Source organism: Heliangelus exortis, chromosome 7 (assembly GCF_036169615.1).
Source record: "Heliangelus exortis chromosome 7, bHelExo1.hap1, whole genome shotgun sequence".
In the NCBI taxonomy this organism is placed as follows: Eukaryota; Metazoa; Chordata; class Aves; order Apodiformes; family Trochilidae; genus Heliangelus; species Heliangelus exortis.
Genome location: NC_092428.1, coordinates 17,883,764 through 17,905,092, shown reverse-complemented (window position 1 = coordinate 17,905,092; position 21,329 = coordinate 17,883,764). Strand labels below are relative to the sequence as shown.

Here is a 21,329-nt window from a genome sequence, read left to right as displayed (position 1 = left end):
TTCATATTTTTAAAGTATGAGTCTTGTATTAATCCCACAGTGAGTCATTAATCATACCAAATGCATTATAAAAACTTTAATCACTGAAGTTGAAACTGAGATTGTAATGCAATCCATCCCTTTTAATTATATCAGTTATTTTTCCTTTCAGATCAAGAATTGCAAAGGGAAAACAGATATATTAACATTCAGTGTGTTTGATGCTTTCAGGGGAGGATATTTTTTTGTTTGCATTTCTCCCTTGCTTTTTTAAAGCAATTTCTTGTACTTTGTGGAGGACAGTTCCACGGTGAAAAAATTCCTTCACTTTTAATTCTTTTTGTCTCTCCTTCCTTGAAGAAGACTCACTGGGGAAGGCAGGGAGCACAGTGGCTGTATGGATGTGTTGCAGGGGTGTCAGGGGGCTGGTGCTGAGCACTGGGTGCTGTGACCATCACCGTGGGTCTCCTGCAGCCCAGATCACTCATCTTCTGCTCAGTTCCTGGCACTGCCCCCTGCACCCAGGGGAACCACCATCCTGGCAATTGTGTAGCTGTTACCAAGTTGGCTGTGGCTTTGTAGGTGTTTTCCTGGGTTTGCTGCATGCTGTTATGGCTAGAGAGGGAAATAACAATAAAGGGTTGATTTTTTTTTTTTTTTTTTTTTTTTTTTTAAATCAGTCTAAAATACCATGGCTCATATCCTCATCTGGTACAAATTGGTGTAGCCACATAAACCACTGCAGTATTACTGACAACTGATCCACTCCAACTCCACTGACTTTATGTCACATGGTAATCTTGCCAAATAAGTTGATGTATCGGACTTGGATTTGTAGATGTAGAGTTTACAGTGTTGCTTTTATGCTTTGAAAGAAAATGGATTTATTAAGTGAACTGTTCATAGTAGATACATTTTATTCTTTGTGAGAATGGCAAAACCTGATCAATTATTTGTTCCTTAATCCCCTAGATTAATCCTGCCATATGAAAGATTTATTAAAGGAGAGGAAGATAAGCCACTGCCTCCAGTGAAACCTCGAAAACAGGATAACAGTTCCCAGGAGGGTGAAGCAAAAACAAAAGTGTCTGGAACAAAACGCATCAAAAATGAAAACCAAAAGATCAAGAAGGAAAAAGATAATGCACAGAAACCCCAGGATGCATCTGAGGTTGGTTGCTTTCTTGCTTTTCAATTTTTCAATTAAAAATGTACAGCTTTAATCATGTGAAATCCAGTGATAAAATACATAACCTGAACAGGAGAATTCCAAACAGCTGAACTTTGAGTTTGCTCAGCAATGGAAATTAAGTTGCCTAGGTACTGTCTGAGTTGGGATTTTGCTGGGTTACAAACAGCAGCTGGTTAGCTCCATACTGCATTGCAGTGATGGCAGAAGACCAAGCACTGGATGTAACAAGTACCATTTCTGCTCATTGTATTATATAGTGGTCACCACTAAAAGATCAGCAGCTGCCAACAGGAAACCACACGACCACCACAGTTATTTCCTAATCTAAGTATAGGGTGCAGGAACCTCTAATACTGTTGATAATACTGTGGTAACTGTTGGACACAGCTGATTTTTATAATGGTAACCTCTGGATCAGCCCTTCTGTGCTCACAGATGTATGCACATCTGTCAAAACACACATCACTCCCCAGGATTTTTATCGTGTTATACTAAATTTCTCTTTGGACTAAAAGGTCAGATTTTAAGGGAACCACCTTCCACGCTCTAACTGAGACTGACTTCCCTCTCACGTGCCACAGATGGCTTCCAGCTGCAATAGGTTCCTGTTCTGTCACCTGCCTCACAGAGGCAGGCCGTGGTTTCCACACAGAGCCACGTTAGCTGCAGACAAAGAACAGGCCTCATGGAAGAGGTTTTATGTTTACTGCCTTGGATAAGGTGGATTGGTTTGTCTGCAAGTAAGGGTAAATTTCTTGTGTTGTTAAGTGGTGTAAAATCAACGGAATTTTTGTTCCGGTGTTACTGAAGTGCTTTCTCTTGCTCATCCTGCCCACTCTCCTGTGCCCTGCTTGTGCCCCGTGTGAAGTAAGTGGTGAAGCTTCTCACACACAACCACCACCATTGCTTTTCCTTTCTCACTCCTCCTGTGATCTGCCAGATCACAGCAGCCTTCCAGGTATGCTTCACTTGCAGTGAAAGTAAGTATTTAAAGAATATGGAAACACATGACGTGCCCAGCAGACAATGAAAGGCTGCTCCTTTGACTTCATTGCTGTCTGGCAGCTACATAAGTCCTGTTTCAAAACCAGTTTTGGAAATTGGTATTGAGTCAGCTAACAGCAATCTCCCTCCTCACTGTTAAAAAAAAAAACACAGGACCAGTAAACACAGATTCCTTTAAAACTTTGTGTACACAGTTCTGAGATCAGATTTTTTTACTTTCATGTCCCTCTATTTCTTTAAGTTGCGCTTACAAGGTCAATTTCATCTTCCACCCAAGCCATAATTTGTGTTTTAAAATGCCTTGATCAACTGTACCTTTAAAGTAAGAGCACTCCACAGAGAGAGGAGGGTTTTTTTGTTTTCTCTAGCAAAGTAATTTTAAAGCAGAGAACCCTACTGGGGGAAAAGCCCTCCACTTCTGATGAAGAATACATAGACAGTGTGCACAAACCTGCTTTCAGTCACTGGAAAGTTGCAACACAAATTGCCCAAAGCAAGAACATGCAAAGTCAAGGCTTGTGCTCCCTTTCCCTCTCATTCCTTCATGTCTGGTTATTAATCGGGGGATCTGGCATGAGTAAAATATATTACACACCATCCATACCACTGCTGCTATGCCCAACATAGCAAGTCAGCAGCAGAACATCAACCTTAACTTAGAATTTCCTTGCTTTTGTTGTTCCCTATCTCAAACTTCCTGCTGCTTAAACTGCAGTTATTTTTGTGTGGTTTCCCGGAAGAGTTCTGAAGCTGTGCTTATTGGAAATGAAGGGAGCCAATGAGATGAGACAATAAAACTGTACAATTGCAGCAGTTTCCCATTGTAAAATGGTACCTTTTAAAGCAGAGTTAGTGTCTCCTCCCTGACTGGGATGGAAGATGGGTCTTGCCCCTGTTTAATCAGAGTGAGTGATTAAGGACCTCAGCCTTCACGCAGGTCACCATATGGGTGGGTGGTCACATGAAGCCTGAGCAGCAGAGGGGCCTGCAGGGGTGGGTGCTTCCACCCTGGGTGGGTGCAGAGCTGCAGAGCTCATCTGTGCCCTGCCATGGGTAGGGCTTAATGCCCCAGATGTGGCCCTTATAGGGCATGCAGAAAGGAGACATCCAGATCCTTTGGGCTGGAACAAAATCCAAGTCTGCTGGAGCCAGGCAGAAGGTTGCATGTCCCTCTCACCCCAGCTGTCCCCCAGCAGAGGAACCCTGTGCCAGGCTCCACGTTTGGGTGCAGTCCTCACCAGGGCAGAGCAGTCGTAGCATCACAGGTGGGCATGCAGCCTGGGCCCCAAACAAGCCACAGCTCCAGCCATTTCAGCACACGGCCTAGAGGCTGGCTGTAGCTGTGAGCTGTAGAAGAGTAACCAAGTTACAAATATGCAACTGTGTGTTCAGCTCATACACCATAAGAAGTATGTATGGAGGGAGTGTAATTCTAATTTATTGGGACTGTGTTTGCTTTTGTGTGCTTCACTGTTTTCCTGCTGTCACAATGGCATTGTCGATGTAACGAGATACCAGACAAAATGCTATTAGCCTTAGACTGCACATTTCCTCACAATAGCTGAAACTTCAATCAAAATGTTGCTTAACAGAAACAAAGAGCAGAATGTACAGTTATTAAATATGATTGCTCTCTTTTTTTCTCCTCCTTGCTTTGTTCATCTGTCTGGTATTTTTCTGTAATTTTATAAGCTCAAGAGACCAGCGATGGTACTTTGCGAAGGATTTAATGATGGTATTTGGCTGCAAAAGGCAGCTATGAGTTTAAAAAGAAGTTAGGATGACTAACAGACACTGTAACTAATAGGCCAACCAAACAGGCAGGAATATTTAAAAACAATTCTGAAGAAATAAGTCCTTGAGAGCGTTAGATTTTTTAGGACCTTCTCCAATCCCCCGCTCCTGTGACAGACCATAAAGCAGCATTTAGGTAATAACTTTCTTGATGCATCTTCTCTTTATAATGAAGAAAGAAAGAAAACAATAATAATAAAGGACTCACACAATGGTGCTGTTTTATGATGGGCTTCTACCACGACCTGTCAGAGGAGAGTGACAGCAGTTGTGAAAAGGGCTGTCAGTCAGCTGGATCACAGATGGGACGCTCTGGCGACCTCCACAGGTCACAGTTCATCTGGCTACATAATGGGATGAATAGTGTGAATTGTGCACACAAGCTTTATTAATGGGGAAGCAGAAAGAGCTGTGGTCCCATTGACGATAACGCATAAAAGCCATGTTTGTAATAGCAGGCACACACACTTACTGAATGTTGACAACTTCATTTTAATCTGTTAATAAAAAAAATGTGTGTCCTAGTTAAGCTGGGGCAGTGATTTGCTGCCTACAATAAGGAATCCTAGTATGCCATTTCTATCATTTTCACACTTTAATGCAGAACTGGGTGTGAATGATCTCCTCTGTGATCACAGAATTTTTAAGATAGCTACACTGGAGAGTCTTTATGTAAGAAAAAACTTGGGAATCGTGCTGTTTTCGTAGGTGAAGTTGGCTAGTGGGAGAAGTTTTTATAGCCTTATCATTTGTGTTATGAAACCTACTCTCCTGCATTTGACTAATTTTAATTTTAAAATCATATAACCTCAGCATTTAGCTACCTGGTGGAGCCAGCACTGCCTCATCACATTACAAACATCTGCTGTTTTAAAATGCTTTATTGAGACCCTGGCAGGGATGGTGCATTTCTTAGTATTTCCAGGAGGTATGTTCTTTGTTTGAACCCCATACCTAGCATGAGAGCCTTCATGTTCCAGCAAGGTGACTGACAATTACTTCTCTAAAATTCACCAGTGGCACACTGTGTATGTTCTTCTGAACAGTCTGCTGAAATGCACTGGGTTCTTATTTCTGTCTGTTGAATCTTTTTGTTAGGTTTCATCAGAACAAGAGAAGGATCAAGAATCAGCAGACCAGAAAAATTTCCCTGAACATCCTACAGTGGGAGAGACAAAGCAACCTGTGCAAGCCCCTCCATCTCTTTTACCAGAGACAGCTCGGCCACTGCCTCAGGAAAAGACAGACCTGGCAGAAAACAGCAGGAGCAGTGAGAAAGCCAAGGAGGAGTCTCAGCACTCATCCTCTCTCTCAGGGATATCCATGCCTCCAGAAGAAGATACTGTGCTGGATGCCACCATCATGAAGCAATTACACTCCCCAGCAGATGCCCTGGAAGACACAAAGCCTGAACAAAGACTGCACAAAGCTTTTACTGACAGCTTAGAAAGTGAACCTCCAGAAATGCCCTTCACAGCTTTCCCGGTCCAGCTGCCTACTCAGAGTGACATGGAAGATGACAAATTGCCAGAGATGGCTGATTACATCGCAAACTGCACAGTGAAAGTTGACCAGCTGGGAAATGAAGATATCCACAATGCACTAAAGCAAACGCCCAAAGTACTGGTGGTCCAGAACTTTGACATGTTCAAGGAGAAGGAACTGCCCGGGTCCATGAACGATGACTCCAGTTTTGGTTACACCCCACTGCTCTACTCAAAGGGTAATCCAGGCATCATGTCACCACTGGCAAAGAAGAAGCTGCTGTCACAGGTCAGTGGGGCAGCCCTGTCGTGTAGCTATCCTTATGGTTCTCCTCCACCTTTGATCAGCAAAAAGAAACTGATCAGCAGAGATGAACTGTCCTCAAGTGTATCGCAAGGTCCCCATGCCCCTAGTTCTGACCCCGTAGCAGTTAATAGGCCCTCAGTCATACAACATGTACAGAGTTTTAAAACCAAGGAAGAAAGGAAATCAATTAATGATGTTTTTAAACATGACGTGCTAAGTAAACCGGATCCTCAGCGCTGTGATTTTTCAAAACATCACCTCAGTTCTCTTGCCGAGTCATACGTACCGAAGACAGATATCCAGGACTGTAAAGATAAAATGAGTGAGAAAAGGGCACTGCAGCACTCCCATGTGCCCACTTTTTTGGCAGATTTTTATTCATCACCTCATCTGCACAGCCTTTACAGGCACACAGAACACCACCTTAATAATGAACAGACATCAAAGTACCTCCCCCGGGACATGTTCAGAGAGTCTGAAAATATTTCTACTTTTACTCAACACAAACACCAAGAAAAACTAAACTTAAATTATCGCCCATCTTTACATCAGCAAGAAAAAAAGGCGGCAGTGGAGGCCTCTTCAGATGATCAGCCAACAGATTTGAGTCTTCCAAAGAGCATACACAAACAGACTGCAAAGGCTCCGGGCTCTGGCCTCCCTCATTCATCCATGGCCCAGCAAGACAGCAGAGGTATCTCCCCGTTCCAGACTGCGAGCAGCCAGGCGGTGAGCCTAGACTGTAACCCCAAGGCTTGCCGAGTGTCCCCCATGGCCATGACAGTCCCGAAAAAACACAGTGAGTTGCTCCACAGGTCTGGGAAGCAACAGGCCCAGAGACTGGAGAATCTGAGGAAGATGGAAGGGATGGTGCATCCTATCATCAGCCGCAGAACTAGCCCTCAAAACGTGGGGGCTGCCCGGCCTTTGAAACGGAGCCTGGAGGATTTGGATAAAGTCATTTCTGAAAAAAAAATCCGAGCTGTCTCTCCTCTGCACTTACCAAAGGAGTCCCTGGCGAAAGACAAGCTCTCCGACCCAGAAGGGGAAGGCAGCAAGCAGGTGCATGGCCTCCATTCTGGCAGCATGCTGGAGAGCCACAAGTTTCCCCTTTCAGCCCCCATCTTCCCAGGCTTGTATCCAGGGAGCCTGTGCACAGGGCTGAACAATCGCCTCCCACCCGGGTATTCTCATCCCCTGCAGTACTTGAAAAATCAGACCGTGCTCTCCCCACTAATGCAGCCTTTGGCTCTTCACTCCTTCATGGTGCAGAGACAATTCCTCACATCTCCTGCAAACTCTCAGCAACTGTACAGACACTTAGCTGCAGCAACACCTGTAGGAAGTTCCTACGGTGACCTTTTGCATAACAGCATTTATCCTTTAGCTGCTATAAACCCTCAAGCTGCGTTCCCACCTTCACAGCTGTCCTCTGTACATCCCAGCACAAAACTGTAAACCCCCTCGCTCACAAAAAAAAGGTCTGAGGAGAAAAGTTAAGTTAGTGACATTCCTCCCCTGTGACAATGTCTCGCAGATTTAGCAATCTGTGTTTGTGTCAGCCGGGATGCAGTTGCGCTCTGCCTGGCGGAGTGCTTCTTTCAAGTTTGATGGAAACAGGACTGCTTCTTTAATTCTGGCTCCCACATCAGCCCCCTTGCCCCTTGTCCCTGCCCATGCAAACAAACAAAACAAAACAAAAAAATCCAAAACAAAACAAAAAGACCCACAAAAAAAAAAAAAAAAAAAAAAAAAGAAAAGAAAAGAAAAGAAAAAAGAATAAAATAAGAAAGAAAAAAACCCATTGGATTTTGCTTATGTGTTTTCTGAAAGGACTTGCATATGGTAAGAGCAAATGTTCAAAGGGAGCTGTGGAATTGCAGGCCCAGCCTGAGCTCACTGAAATCCCAGGTGAGGGCTGCACTTGCCTTTCACTGAGCCAAGGACCAGAGGCCACGTGTTGTTGCAGATGAGTCGAGGACTCGAGGTGAACCTGGAAAGGAGAAGCGGGCTGAGAATCCATACAGTCAGTGGATGTGGTTTTTTGGGTAACTTTTCCTGACTTTTAAAGATTCAATCAATGCAATGTATAGTAAAAGGGCAATAGATTTTTCATTTTAACACTATTAGAACAGAAGGGTAAACACTGTTTAATTAGACTGTACATACCCACTTCGTAAACTACCAGTGTCACATTTGATCACAATAATTTATATAGTTCTGTTTGTCCAGTATATTCTGTGCTCTTTGTTTGTGGTTTTTTGTTTAGGGGTTTCTTTTTTTTTTTTTTTTAATTAAGCAGTATCAATTTATCTGCAACTTTTTTAAAAGGCTGTGGCTGTCCTGATTTTTTTTTTTAATGTGTTTGTAATTTTTCCAGTTTCTTTATGTTTTCGAGCAGCATTTTTGTTTAGTTTTTGTGGTAATGTTTACTGTTTACAAACTGAAGCAACTGGTTCAGATTAATCTTAATGGTCATAAACAAACTGTAGGTGATGTTATGGTGCAAAGATGCAAACAAGGTTCCTTTCCCCACGGTGCACCCCTGTGAGGTGCTGAGCACCTCTCACCCTCCTTTGGTTGTGATGACTCCTGCGCCGCTTCTCCCTTCCCACCGAGCTTTGCTTTCCTATATCGTGGTCCGTGAATTTGTTGAGCGTTGTACTTGCCTTACCCAGGCTGTGAAACCCTCCCGACTACCAGAGAAATGGTCTAGCAAACAAAGCCTCCCTGGCACAAGCTGCTGGATGGCAAAGGAGTCCAGAAAATGGATTTGTGGTTTGCAAGTGTGATGAGAATGTCAGAAATCAGGACAGGCACCAGCCTTGCTTTGGATCAGAGGCTGATGGGGCCGGTGCCATGCAAGCAGTAGGATGGGTCAGGGGTTGTGTGCAGTGGTTGGGACAGTCCTTCCACGCCCCTGCAGGGATCTCTGCCCCTCCCTGGGTGTTGTTTCACAAGGGGAAAACCCAGGTGTGGAGGGGCTGGGTTTTCCTTATGAGCGAGCTTCCCTATGGATGTATATTCATTTTGAAGGACATCAACACCATGCAGCTGAGCATAGACATTGGTAAAGCACAGTGTGACCTGGAGGCTTTTTTTACAATGTGAAAATTGGTTGTGATTCAAACCATCTCAGTTACTGTTCAAAGACAGCATAATCAATAGGAAAAAAAATGGAAACTACTAAGAAACACTTTGCATGCTAGGCATGTCATTAAATTTTCCCGTGATATGAAGCCAAATACAATATATAATGTATCATACTTAATATCCAAAGGTGGAAACCAGAATAATATACTCGTCTACTGTTAAAGATCCAGCTTCTTCAATTAAATATTTTATATTCCTGTGGTAAAACTATATTTAACTGATTGATAAACAGACTAGTAGAACATAGAACATGGATGTGCCAGTGCAGAAAATCCTGCTGCTCCACAAACTGTACAGGAAACAGAACCGCAGGCTCAGCTGGGCAGAGGCCGCAGTGTGGAGGACACCTCTAGTAAAGTTGCACTAGACCTGAATCACGTGAGAATCAGGGGTTTGGGGTTGGGGAGAAACAGGGTGGGGGGAAGGGGAGAGAATACAAAAATCTACAGCAAATGCAGACTAAAGCTTGTCGTGTGTTTGGCGAAGGAAATGCTTCTCTTTCATGTTTCAGTTAAGTTGTGTGTCCCAGAGTTGTGCATTTGTTTATGCCAAGTGTCTGATTTCCCTTTTGGTTGCGTCCCGTTGGAGTTTGATGGTAGCCTTTCTGGAGCTGTGCTGAGGCAGCAGAGGGATGGGGGGCAGGGAGAGGGGAGGAAAGCTCCTCGCTGGCCCCACGAGGCAACTGGCTGCTGCTGGCTGGGGAAGCTCTTCATGTACTGGGCAAAATGTCAGGGAGAAGGAAGAGAAATGGTAGCATAAAACCTCAACAGAAGCAGTGCATTATTTGTTTAAAAACTCTTAGCAGAAATCTTGGATATCTTTCAAAAGACTATTGAATTCTCCATTGGCTGAAAAGTCTCTTTTTTCTTTTTTTTTCTTTTTTTTTTTTTTAACGTCTTAAATGGGGCTTTGTTTGCATTGTTTGAGTGCAGGGGGCCTTATTATTGAATGAAGTTGCACAAGCCTTTCTTTGTGCAATCAAACCATAGTTATTGGTAGGTTTGTAAAGGAAACTGTGGAATCTAATTGGCAATAGACTCATAAATCTATTTACCAGGAGCCAGTTCCAAGAAATGTTGCAATTCAGACGCACTGTGTCCAGGATTCGTTAGGGATGCTAAAGGTTGTGAGATGCAAAGGAAAAGGTCTGGCAGCAAACAGCTCGCGTGTAGCTTCTGGCCACACGCTGAGCTGGACTTCGCAGAACGTGTGGGAAGAAGGGTCTGGCTCCCAGTAAAATCCCTCCCCTTTGCAAAGGTAGATGGGAACAGCCCAGCATTTTGCAGCAGGTCTGGCTCTTCTATGTGCTCTACTGACAGGAGATGTTTGCCCGGTGCCCAGGAGGCAGTTCTGTCCCAGCTGCCAGGATGGTACCAGGGCTGCCACCTCTGGAGACTATTGCTGGGGTACCCCCACCTCTCCCCTGCCTGGTCCCTTTCTTTGTGGTGGGCAGTGAGGTCCCATCTGTCCCATTTAGGCAATTGTGATTTTAATGAGTGATGGGACTTGTGCTGGTGTGCGGTGGGTAGCATTGGCAGCGCTGCCGAGAGCGCGTCCTGAGGTGTTTGCTGTAAACATGGTTGATACTTAACTCGTTCTCTTCCTCCTCTTCCTCCCCTCTTCCCCCAGCCCCACAGTTTTAAATATGTTCTAATAATGGCAGCATAATCTACTAGCTGTTTATACTTTTTTAACTTTCTTTTGTTGTAAATATTGTATACTTTTTGTGATTCAAGTTATGTAGCCTATATGCTCTGTAAGGTGATGATTTGTATATATAAAAATGGCCCAGTAATATTATATAGTTCCCCATTTAAAAGGTTATTGAGTAACCTTTGCGTTAGTTTAAACACTACCAGAAATAAAGCTGAGCCAACTATAAACACTCAATTTTTGTATGTTTTCCAAATTGTACTTATTAATGCTTTTGATACTGTATTATGTGCCAATAGTTTCCCAATCACATAGCAGGCAAAAGATATTTTGTACTTTTTGATCCACTGTAATATTTAATAAAAAATGTTACTATCTGTTCCCTTTTGTGTTTGATTAATAATTCTGTAGACAGCTCTTACCGCAATGGATTATATATTATCCTATCCGACCTTTCAGCTCTCTCATATTGGCTTTTCTAAAGAAAATATCTCCTCCTGCAAATGATTAGATTAAAGAAATGGAAGTTTGCAATTTCCTAAAAGAGGAAGAGACAAGATCTTCAGTCAGTGCCCCTCTATTTTTGTAGTGTGCTTCCACTGAAGTGTGGTCAGGCTGACTGTAGGAATAGCTTCCGAGAGGATAACATCTATGCTTAGCCAGTGTCTCCACTAGCAAATTGCTCCATTTGCATCTCAGAGCAGTATTTTTTTTCTGCCAGCTCTGCAGACTTGAGCTGGCATCTGCAAACTGCCCTCTCTTCTTCCCAGGCCTTCCACAGCTTGACTTATAACAGCACCAAGGGGTCAGGGTGCTGCAGTGTCCTTCCTTGGCTGCGCTGGGCACATCCCAATGAGTTTGTTGGGTGTCAGTGAATCCTCATGCACACACGAGTGATGGAGCTGAAGTGCCTGTGCTAACATCACCCAAAAGCCTTCCAGGGGAACAATCACCTCCTCAGGGCTCTGCTGCCCCAGCCCTGGACTTGGTGCAAGTGTGTGGAAGGTCAGAGCTACACCCTGGAATAGTTTTTTACCATATTATTGACTCTAAACCACCTCTGGTTTTGAAAGCAGAATGTCTCGTGGTCTTAGCAAGAGATGAGGGGTGCTGTGCAGCTGCCTTGTTGCACCTGAGCTGTTCATCTTTTTGGCACAGCTTCCAGCAGAGGGAAATGGACAGTTTTGGGGAGCTGAAGCAGAGATACAAGATGGTGATGATGCTGCAGTTCAGCCTTTTGGTTCCTGATGTCTTGCCTTTCTTTATCTCCCAGCAGCCATTCGGGGCCATGCCTAACTCTGTGGTGAAGCTGCCCTGTTGGGAATGGGGTCCTTCCTCTACTCCTCTGCCACACTGGTTCCTGGAGCTTTCAGAAATATTTTAGGAAAGTTTCTGCTGCTGGAGGAGCAGCTCCTGCACAGGCATCACCAGTAATCCTCATTGGCACTGTAATTGCTCTGGGAAACGCAACGCTCACCCACAGGCTTTCCAGGAATAACAGACACCTTCAGCTCTTCCTGAAGCCAGAAAAGCAGAGCCTGTGTCTTTGCCTGCACCAGTTTGGGTGAGCTACCAGCCAAGGTGCTATCAGAGCATATTGCATCTCCTGATGAAGAGGAGGGTTGGATGGCCTCGAGGAGAGGAAAAAGAGTGGCCACCAAAACATATCACTGTGTCTTGTGTGTGCCTGGACCTGTGACCACAAAGGTTTGCATTTTTTCTGGAGAGAGCTGTGCCCGTGGCAGTGACCAGGGCCACAGCAGCGTCCCCTCAGTCCCCTCACACAGGCATCTGCATTTGAGGCAGCACATCTCCTGCCAGCAGAGAGGGACTGCTGGATACAGCTTAATCTGTGTTTTCATTTAGCTTTTCAATTTATCCTTTATGGGATTAAATAAAAGGAGGTATTGGCGATGTTAAATGCTCCATCTAGTGTCTCACCTAGGAAATGGGCCCCCACAGTCGTGTGGGAAGCCTGGGACTGGATGACCCATTTCCTGGGCTCAGTGCTCAGTGGCCTGGACTCTCCTTCCAGGCACCACCAGGGTGGGAAGGGTGGGGGCCTGCGGACAAATGTGTTCAAAACTGGCTTAGACAAATTCGTGAGGATTTGGGGGGGCTGCAGCAACCCACCAGCTCAGATACAAATGCTGCTTTCAGGAGACCCAAAAAACCTGAGCAGCAGCAGTGGCAAGGACCTGCCAGCAGCTACCAGGGCAGGAGATGCTAGGAGGGGTGGCCAAGGGGCTTGTCCTCAGGAGCTGCACCCTGTGCTCCATCTCCCCCATCATCCCCAAGGAGCAAAAAAATCCCAGTAGCTCCCACCTCATCCACCTCCTCCTTGTCCTGCTGCTATTTTTTTTCTTTTTGATGATGAATATGTGTGTTTCAGAAAGTGTTGAACAGCTGGGATGCGAACCTTGCCCTACACCTCCTTGTCGTCCCCCCCAAGACCCCGCTGGGAGGGGAATCTGCTCACCCAGCAAAGCAGGAAGTGGTGCCCAGTGCATGGATGGGATCTTCTTTATTGAAGGTGAGGCAAAAAAACACAGAACTTGCAAATTTTTTTCACTTTTTCTATGAAATTTACTCAAGAAAAAAAAATTCCCCACTGATGTCTGAAGCCATCATGTCCCATGTAGCATGTGCGGGAACGTGGTGGGGTGGTGGTGGGCTCCCTGTGCCTCCGAGCACCCCTCTTCTGCCTCAGGTCCTGCCACAAGGCCATGGCCATGTCCTGAGGTGATGCTGGAAGGTGACATGATGGATGCCATGTTGTGTGGTATTGCCATGCCATGAGGCAGTGCCGTGAGGGAATGGCACGGTGTGAGGTGACACTGTGGGGTGAGGGCAGTGCCATGAGGGAATGGCATGGTGTGAGGTGACGCTGTAGGGTGAGGGCAGTGCTGTGAGGAGGCACCATGCTGCTGAGGAGCTGCCATGCCGTGAGGTGGTACCGTGAGGTGATGCCGGGCAGTGAGGTCACCTTGTGGGGTGAGGCATTGCTGTGAGTTAATTCCAGTCTCTGATACAATGACGCAAAGCCTCACATCTTGCAGAAGCCAGTGAGAGACGCTCTTTAGCCATTTTGGTGCCAAAACTCTTGAAGCGGACAGTTTGTGCCCTCCAGACACTTGTGCAGCAAACTCCCCTCAGGGTGGGAGACACCAGGGAGGTGAACATAGGGCCCCGTTTATTGGTGCCCACCATACCAGGGCTCAGGAGCTGCAGCGCTGGCGGGCAGTGCCGTGTACCCAGGGCCCTGCACCATGTCCCTCACACGAGGAAGCCACGAGGAGGACGCTGTGGAGGCTGAGCTGTGTGAGTACCCCGGGGAAGGGGAAACAGGGGCAGAGGTGGGGGCAGCCATGCTGGGCCCTCAGCATATACCTCAAGTAGAGAGAGGTAATGGGTACAGGGAAACCACATGTCTCAGGGATGAAAGTATTGCATTTCTGTCAGACCGTGGGTGGTGGTGTGAATTAAACAATTTAGTTGAATTTACAGGTGGGGTTGATGTGTCTGAGGAGAGATGAAGTGGGTCTCTGCAAGGAGTGGTGCTGAGTGTTATTGATTGGTGAAGACTTCAGCTCTTGTAATTTCATAGAACCAGCACAGGGTTTGGGTTGTAAGGGACCTTAACAGTCATCTAGTTCCAACCCCCCCTGCCATGAGCAGGGACACCTCCCACTAGGACCAGGTTGCTACAAGCCCCATCCAAACCTGGCCTTGAACACCTCCAGGGAAGGGGCAGACACAGCTTCTCTGGGCAACCTGTTCCAGTGCCTCACCACCCTCACACTAAAGAATTTCTTCCACATGTCCACCCTAAATCCCTCTGACTGGGGCTCAGGGCCCTCAGCTGTGTGGGTTCATACACAGTCAGCGGCCCCATCTGCTCCCCATGAGCAACAGGGAGGACACTGAGCTGCTTTCAAATGAGGCACATGTTGGGTGCCTGGTACCCCATGACAGAGTCCTGCACCCCCTGTCTTCCACAGAGGGCACATAGCTTTCTCCTCCTCTCATAGAGCTTCCTTGGGTCTTTCTGGACATGTTTTTGTTTATAAGGTCCCCAAAAAGCAGCCACACAAAGCAAGCTCTCCCTCGTCTGCTCTCCTCAATGTCTGTAGAGCTCTCAAATGAGGAGTAAGGCCATTTGTTTCTAATTATATTTGGCAGCTGTTCAGAGAGTTTAGGACTAAAGCACACAAAATTTTTTGCTCCTGATTAAAGCACTTGACCTCATAAGCAAAAGGCAAGGATTTCAACACACACCAAGAAGTAGACTAGGAACAAACTGAAAAGAAATTACAATAAAAAACCAAACCCAACGCCAACAGAAAACCCTTGCTTAGATATATAAAGTAATTCGTTATGAAACAAAGGGTTTCAGCATATTTAGTGCATAACTTGAGCTTGCCTAGGGCTCAGCTAGCCACTCAATTACTGCTTTCAAAGCAGAGGGCTCATACTCCATGCTCAAGCTCAATGGAGCCCACGTGCTCCATTGATTCCATGGCCCACACATTCCTGAGACCAATCTACTGCCTGCAGGAGGAAAGCATCTTTCATGGGATGGTACCAACTCACCTGGCCCCTCATGGCCACACTGGCAAGACAGCTGGGACAGGGTTCAGTGACTGGAGGTATGTGAGTTGGTATCATCTATTTTTTCTTCTGATAGTGCCAGGCTGAAATACTTTCTGCCCATCAGAACAAGGATGCAACATCCCTGGTGCATAGTTTCAAGCAGTGGCTGCCACTGGGTGCCAGGAGCAATGAGGCAGATGCTCCTTACTTCTTTCTAACCATCAGCACGGGGTGGCACAGCGTCCAGCTCCTGTATTTACTATTTTCCTCAGCTTTAAAAACAGCACAAAGATGTGTCACAACTGCAGAAGAGACAGCTGGCTCCCAACCAAGAAAAATAGCAGTGATCTTGATGGCACTCTTTAAAATAGCAAAGAAACCAGCTCAAACAGAAATTAACTACCCTGCGAAGTTCTGTGGTCCATAAAATACTTCCCCTGGCTCCATGGTTTTAAAATAACATGAAAGAAATACTTTCCATAAAAAGTAGTTAACTAGCATACAGATTTTTTTTAGTCGTAATTCTGAGACTCATGCCCAAACAAAATAGCTACACAAGCATTAAATTATACATTAAAGAAGGCTGATAAAGACAGTGAATTACAGAGCTACCATATAAGATTTCAGATATACAGATAGCAAGCATGATTAACATTTCTATTAAAGGTGACCTACAAAAGAGGGACAAAAAATGATCTGTGCCGCTTCTGATTTCTTGCAGTGCAGGAGAAAGTGAATGTGAAATGGCTCCAGCCCAACTGCCATAGAGTCTCTCTTCTCTGTCATCACCCCTGCCTGTCCTCTCCCCCCCAGAAATTAGTGAAGGAGGGCAGAGGATTTCTTTTGGCTGGGGCTGCAAATACCCAGGCTGATACTCTCTGGTTTAGCTGGGTAACTTCCTTGGAGGGCATAAAGTGGATGTTTTTCTCCATGCTCACCTGAAGCAGTGAAATGATGAATTTTAAGAATAGAGGGTTTTTTTTTCCTCTTCATTTGGTTGGGTACCAGAGGTTTTACCATGTGAGCAAAGGTGGCAATGGGCAGAGCAGGTTGCAGTGGGACTGGGGGCTGCCTTCTGGTGGGCTGGCTCCTCATGGAGGGCTTATTCTGCATCTATCTGGCTCATCTCCTGGGAGTTCCCCAGTGCCTGTGAGGGTTGGTCCTGTGCTTCATCTCTCCCTGGGTTGGGGGTACCAGTTATCTCACTCCTCCAGCTGCCTGCAGAGTTTCATAATGCCTTTGGGCAATATGAAATATATAATTATAAAAACTTATTGGGAAATATATTAAATATGTATTTATAGAGATAAAATTATATACTTTTATTATAAAATATATAATAAAATACATAATTGTCTCTGAGACAGCTGTTTCTCCATCCCTGGTGGTTGGGATTGGTTAGCAGGTTGTTTGGTTGCTGTCGATTCCAAAATTTATGTGGAAGAAACTGAGGGACAAATGGAAACACACAGGCACAAAAGCATAAGCAGCATGTCTGTAAGTGACCAAGCCTACAAAATGAGGGTGGCAAAGCTCTGCAATGTGTTTGCTTTCTCCTGCAGCTGCTACTGTCCTGCCCAGATTCCTCCCCCCCCCAGTAATTCACAACCTTTGAGAAATTGTGGCTACATGGGACCTGAATTTCTGCTGGACACAGTCAATAGGAGTGGAAAGTATTGATTTATTTACAACACTAACATGAGCTGGGGGGCTGCCATCCTGTGCTCATGCCATTTGGCTGCAAGAGACAAATAATTTTCTTGTGAGGGACAAATAAGCCAAGAAGTGAGACCAATACAAAATCGTGTCCAAAAGAGGATTTTTGTTAACATCTGAACCACTGAGGACACAGCATTTGCCATGAGGGCAATGAGGTTAAGGCGGCCACTGATATTTTTGCACTGTGGTGGCTTTGCAATGCAGAGAATTTGGGCTTTAAACTTTAGGTTATTAATATACATTGACTGCAGATTTCCAACTGTAGCCTGTTCATCTGTACCATTTGTATCTGCTTTGTGATGAGTAGAGCATTTCATGTACTGTTAATGTCTGTTTTCATCAGAATTCCCTAAATCCTTTTATTTCCAGGTTTTCATCAGAATCCCCCATATATTTCTAGTGCCTAGAAGGGCTCCTGGGAGGCTGGGCTTAATTGCTGCTCTTTAAAAGTATGTTTCTCTTTCCACAATTGTTCTAAAAAGTTTTTTTAGCATTGTCTGTGAAGGCCTTGGTCTAAGAGCAGCAAGCAGATGGGCAGTCTGCCCATTGGATTAGATCATGCCAGAGCATGGGAGGACATGGTGCAGAGGCAGAGTTCTCCAGGCAGTACCATAGCAGGGAATTCCTGGGAGCTGGATGGGCCCAGCTGCGGGAGCACCGGGTGGACCAGCAGTGCTTGTACTGGCTGGGGGTTGACCTGTGGGCCAGCTGGCCAGAGGGTGGCTGTGTGGGCCACCAGGCAGCCTGCCTGAAACAAGGGCAAGAGACCCTTTGGGAAAAGACTTTGGGAAGCATTTTGTCAAACATTTCATCTTCTAATGCTTAGAAAAGTATACCCCAACAGCAAAACCAAAAAAGGCTGCTGAAGCGTGCTGTGGCTGAGCATCCATCTGCTTTGCCATGGTGGACGTCTTGTTTCAGGATAGCAGCTGTACAGTTCTTTTTTCATTTACTGTAGCTTTGAATTAGGCAAAGCAGATCTTTTTTTCAGCCACAGTTCTGTCTACTATGAAAGAGAGAAGCCAGTGCTGCTCCCCCAAGGGATGGAGAAGAGTGGGTTTCCTTTACCCACCTGGAGCTCAACCAAACACTGCCCAATATCTGATACAAAATAAATAAAAAATAAATAAAGCCTGACAACAACTCACAACATTATGAGTTCACCTTGGTGAGATTGCCAAATCCATTTCAGTGTGGACAGGTTTCTGACTCAAATCTGCTCTCCTGTAAGGCTGCTGCTTCTGGGCCTCTTTTCCAAACTTTTACAAAACACCTTGACAGAAGGCAGAAAAGAAGGGTCAGAACTGACATGGTGAAGGAACTGTCCTCTGAATCAAAGGAAGGTTTGTCATTTTTCACAGACAAACCTCTCTCCTCAGAGCAGGCAGACTGGTACCTGTTGCTGTGAGAGTGCCTGGAGCAGCTTTGCTCTGTGGAGCAGGTATGGCCAAGGGCTGCATGATGTCTGCTCTGCCCCACACCCTGCCCTGGGGTCCAGCCCTGAGCCCTCTCTGTAAGGTGCCCTTTGGTGACCAAGAAGCACAGCAGAACTGAATAAGATGCATTAACTAGGCAGTGGAGCTCCTGCTTGAGCTAATTAGGCCCTGTAGTGAAATGAGGCAACCAGGTGCCACTAATTGCCAGGTAGTGGGCATGAGCTTGTGTTAAGCCCACCTGTGCCTGATTAGGGTGGGCCCCTACTGCGCATGAGCAGGATTAGGGGGCCAATAAAGCTCACACCTGAGGAAGCCAGGGAGGTTTCCTACTTTTGGAGCAATAGCACCGGTCCAGGCTGGTCAGCCCTGAGAGCAATAGACTCAGAGTGCTCTTCGTGAGTTTCTGCTGGAACACCTGGTTGGACCTTGGAGTGCCGTTCCCTAAAAGAGGTTCGTCTTGCTACAAGGCCCCCCTGAAAGCAAGCTGTCTTTGCATGCTGTGGTGGCTGTGCTGCTTCTGCCCAGGCTCGGTGCCCTGAAGGGCCATAGCTACCACTATGTGCTAGATCATTTGGAGCTGACCATGCTGCAAACCCCAGCACTTTGGAGGACTTCAGGTGGGACCTTCATCTGTAAGGGCTGAAACATCTCTTCGCTTGGATATCATCTCTGCCTCTCTCTTCCAATTATAACCAACACTCCTGTCAATTATCATGCAGCATGTCACCTGTGAGACTTTCTGTGATGTACCCTGAACAAACATGAGGTTATGATGTCTATAGATCTGTGTAATGACTCAACTTCTCCCAGCTTGTACCATCCAAGGTAGCCTGATGTTAACACCCCCCTCCACCCACAGTGACAAAGGAAGGTTGGTGCTGAAGGGACTGGAGGGGTGCAGAGCTACTAGAGGAAAAATGCTCAACTCCTACTACTTCTGTCACGGAGAGTGGAGGGTTATTAATCAAGTTCAGTATTACATATGAAGACAGCTCGCTGCAAATGTCTCACAGCTGAGCCAGGCACTTTTCCTCTGCTGGTCTCTTTCCAGAAAAAAATGACCTGCTGAAAGTATATGTGCTCCAATGATTCCTAATTTCTAGCAGTTCAGAGGTACCCTTGGTGTAGTTTGGCTTCTGCCAACTGCTGCCGGAGCATGGGAAGGCTGATGGACACAGCCATGGCATGAAACCTGACCACAGGTTCCTTGGCTTCCATCAGGGCTGTGGAGGGGGTGTAAGGAAAACAAGTGCTTGACAGAGCTCCCCAGGGGTCCAGTGAGTGCTGCTGAATGCGAGCTGGTTAGCCTTCCTGGGGAAACCTGGATTTATCCAACTACTGTGCTTTGTGGCACTGAGAAGAAGCAGATTTCACCGTAGTGCCCTGAAGCCCGTCCCCCCTCTCCAGCTGTCCCCATGCCCGGAACTGCTGTCTCGCACCATCCCCCCAAGGTGCGCTGCAGGCAGCACTGCCCGTCACAGCCAAACCCCTTTCAGCTGGCTCCCAATCCCTCCGGCGGGCGCTGTCTTTTCCTTAGGGGTGTGAGCAGCCCTGGAGCAGGGAGCCTGCGGGCACGGGGGCGGTGCAGAAGGAAGCACAGACACGGCTCTCCTCACCCATCCATGTGCGGGGTGCTGCAACTTCTGCAACGCTGCTCTGAATGAGCGTTAGGAATTCAGGGAATTTGCATAAGTCTTGATCATTCACTTTCGTTGAGGGCTTTTATTATTCCTTTTTTAATTTTGTTTGCTTCCCCTTCCCCCCCCCCCCACTCCCCTATTAATCATTCTCTTGTTGAAGTTTCCTCTCTCCAGCAAGGGAGAATTAAAAAGCTCTGCTTGGCAGAGTGGCTGAACTGCACCAGCTGCATACTAACGAGGCCAAGGACAGCTCTCCAGCAATGCCTGGGCAAAGAAGGGATGTAGCCACTCCAGCCAGCAAGTAGCCTTCAAGGAAAGTCTGGATGCTCTTCATGACCAATGCAGATATCCAAAGGAGAAACCTGGTGCTAAGTTCTGCCTCACCAGCTTGGGAGCATCATTAAGAGCATCATTACATTTGGCCACCTACATCAGGCTTCAGCTGCTGGAGTCCTGCATTTAGCCCCATTTTTATTTGTATGATGTACCCTCACTTTTGAAAGGTCTGGTATCTGGTAACACTCTCTAAGGTAATCACTGTCCTTAGACACTGCAGCAGGAAAAGCAGAGGTGGGAGCAAGAGGAACAGGGAAATCAGGTGGTCCTGTTGGGACATGGGGAGCCAGCCAAGAAAGAGACAAGTAGGACAGGCCCCAAAGTGAGGAACAGAGGAGATTGGGCTGGAGTGGTGCTGGAGCAAAACCATGAGGTGAAGCTGTCAGTGTGCCACCAAAGCACAGTGGTTTTGCTTTAAATGGGTTATTTGTGCTGTTGTATCTGAAATTACTACATTCATGAATCTCAACTTTCATTGTAAAATAGCCTTGGAAGAGAGAAAAAAGTGCCCCTGCAGTGTGACCTACTGGCTTGAATAGCCAAAATGTCAGTTCAAATAATATTCTATTATATTCCATTCTTTTTTTTTTTTTTTTTTTTTTTTTTATAGCTAGCTGCCTCAGTGTTTCAATCCAGGGTTAGCAAAGAGGAATATTCTTAGCAAAGAGCTGTACTTATAAACTTGCTTTACTAGTATGTGTGTGGGAACCTGTAGACCTGCTCAAACACTTCAGAAAAGCATCAAGACAGTCCCACAGGACCCCAGAGCCATTGTCACTCCCTGAGGGTGCAGTTTTGGGCTAAAACCAGCAGTGACCCTGTAGCCTCTGACCATCAGGCATGTGACTGGTGAAGTGGCTTTGACCTGTCCATTGCGCCAGCATTATGTGCCCTATTTTCTTTTTAATACCAGTTAGGTGGTTAATTAGCTGAAGTTTGCATGCTGAAGTCTTGTTTTTCATATGTGACTTAGTAATTAAACCACCTCATCTGCTATTACATAATGTAAGTAACAGCTACATGGTTTTAAAAGAACAG

General features: G+C 46.0%; 1 protein-coding gene across 5 annotated transcripts in view; it reads left to right on the top strand.

Annotated features, from left to right (window-relative positions):
• Nucleotides 1–10,948, top strand: part of ARID5B (AT-rich interaction domain 5B) — a 119,798-nt gene extending 108,850 nt beyond the window's left edge. For all 5 annotated transcript variants that reach the window (XM_071749128.1, XM_071749126.1, XM_071749129.1 and 2 more), the window contains 2 exons: nucleotides 952–1,150; nucleotides 5,069–10,948. In XM_071749128.1, the coding sequence (XP_071605229.1) occupies nucleotides 952–1,150; nucleotides 5,069–7,219 (2,350 nt within the window). In that variant the 3' untranslated portion in view covers nucleotides 7,220–10,948. The remainder of the gene's footprint in view (nucleotides 1–951; nucleotides 1,151–5,068) is intronic.
• Nucleotides 10,949–21,329: the final 10,381 nt, after the last annotated feature.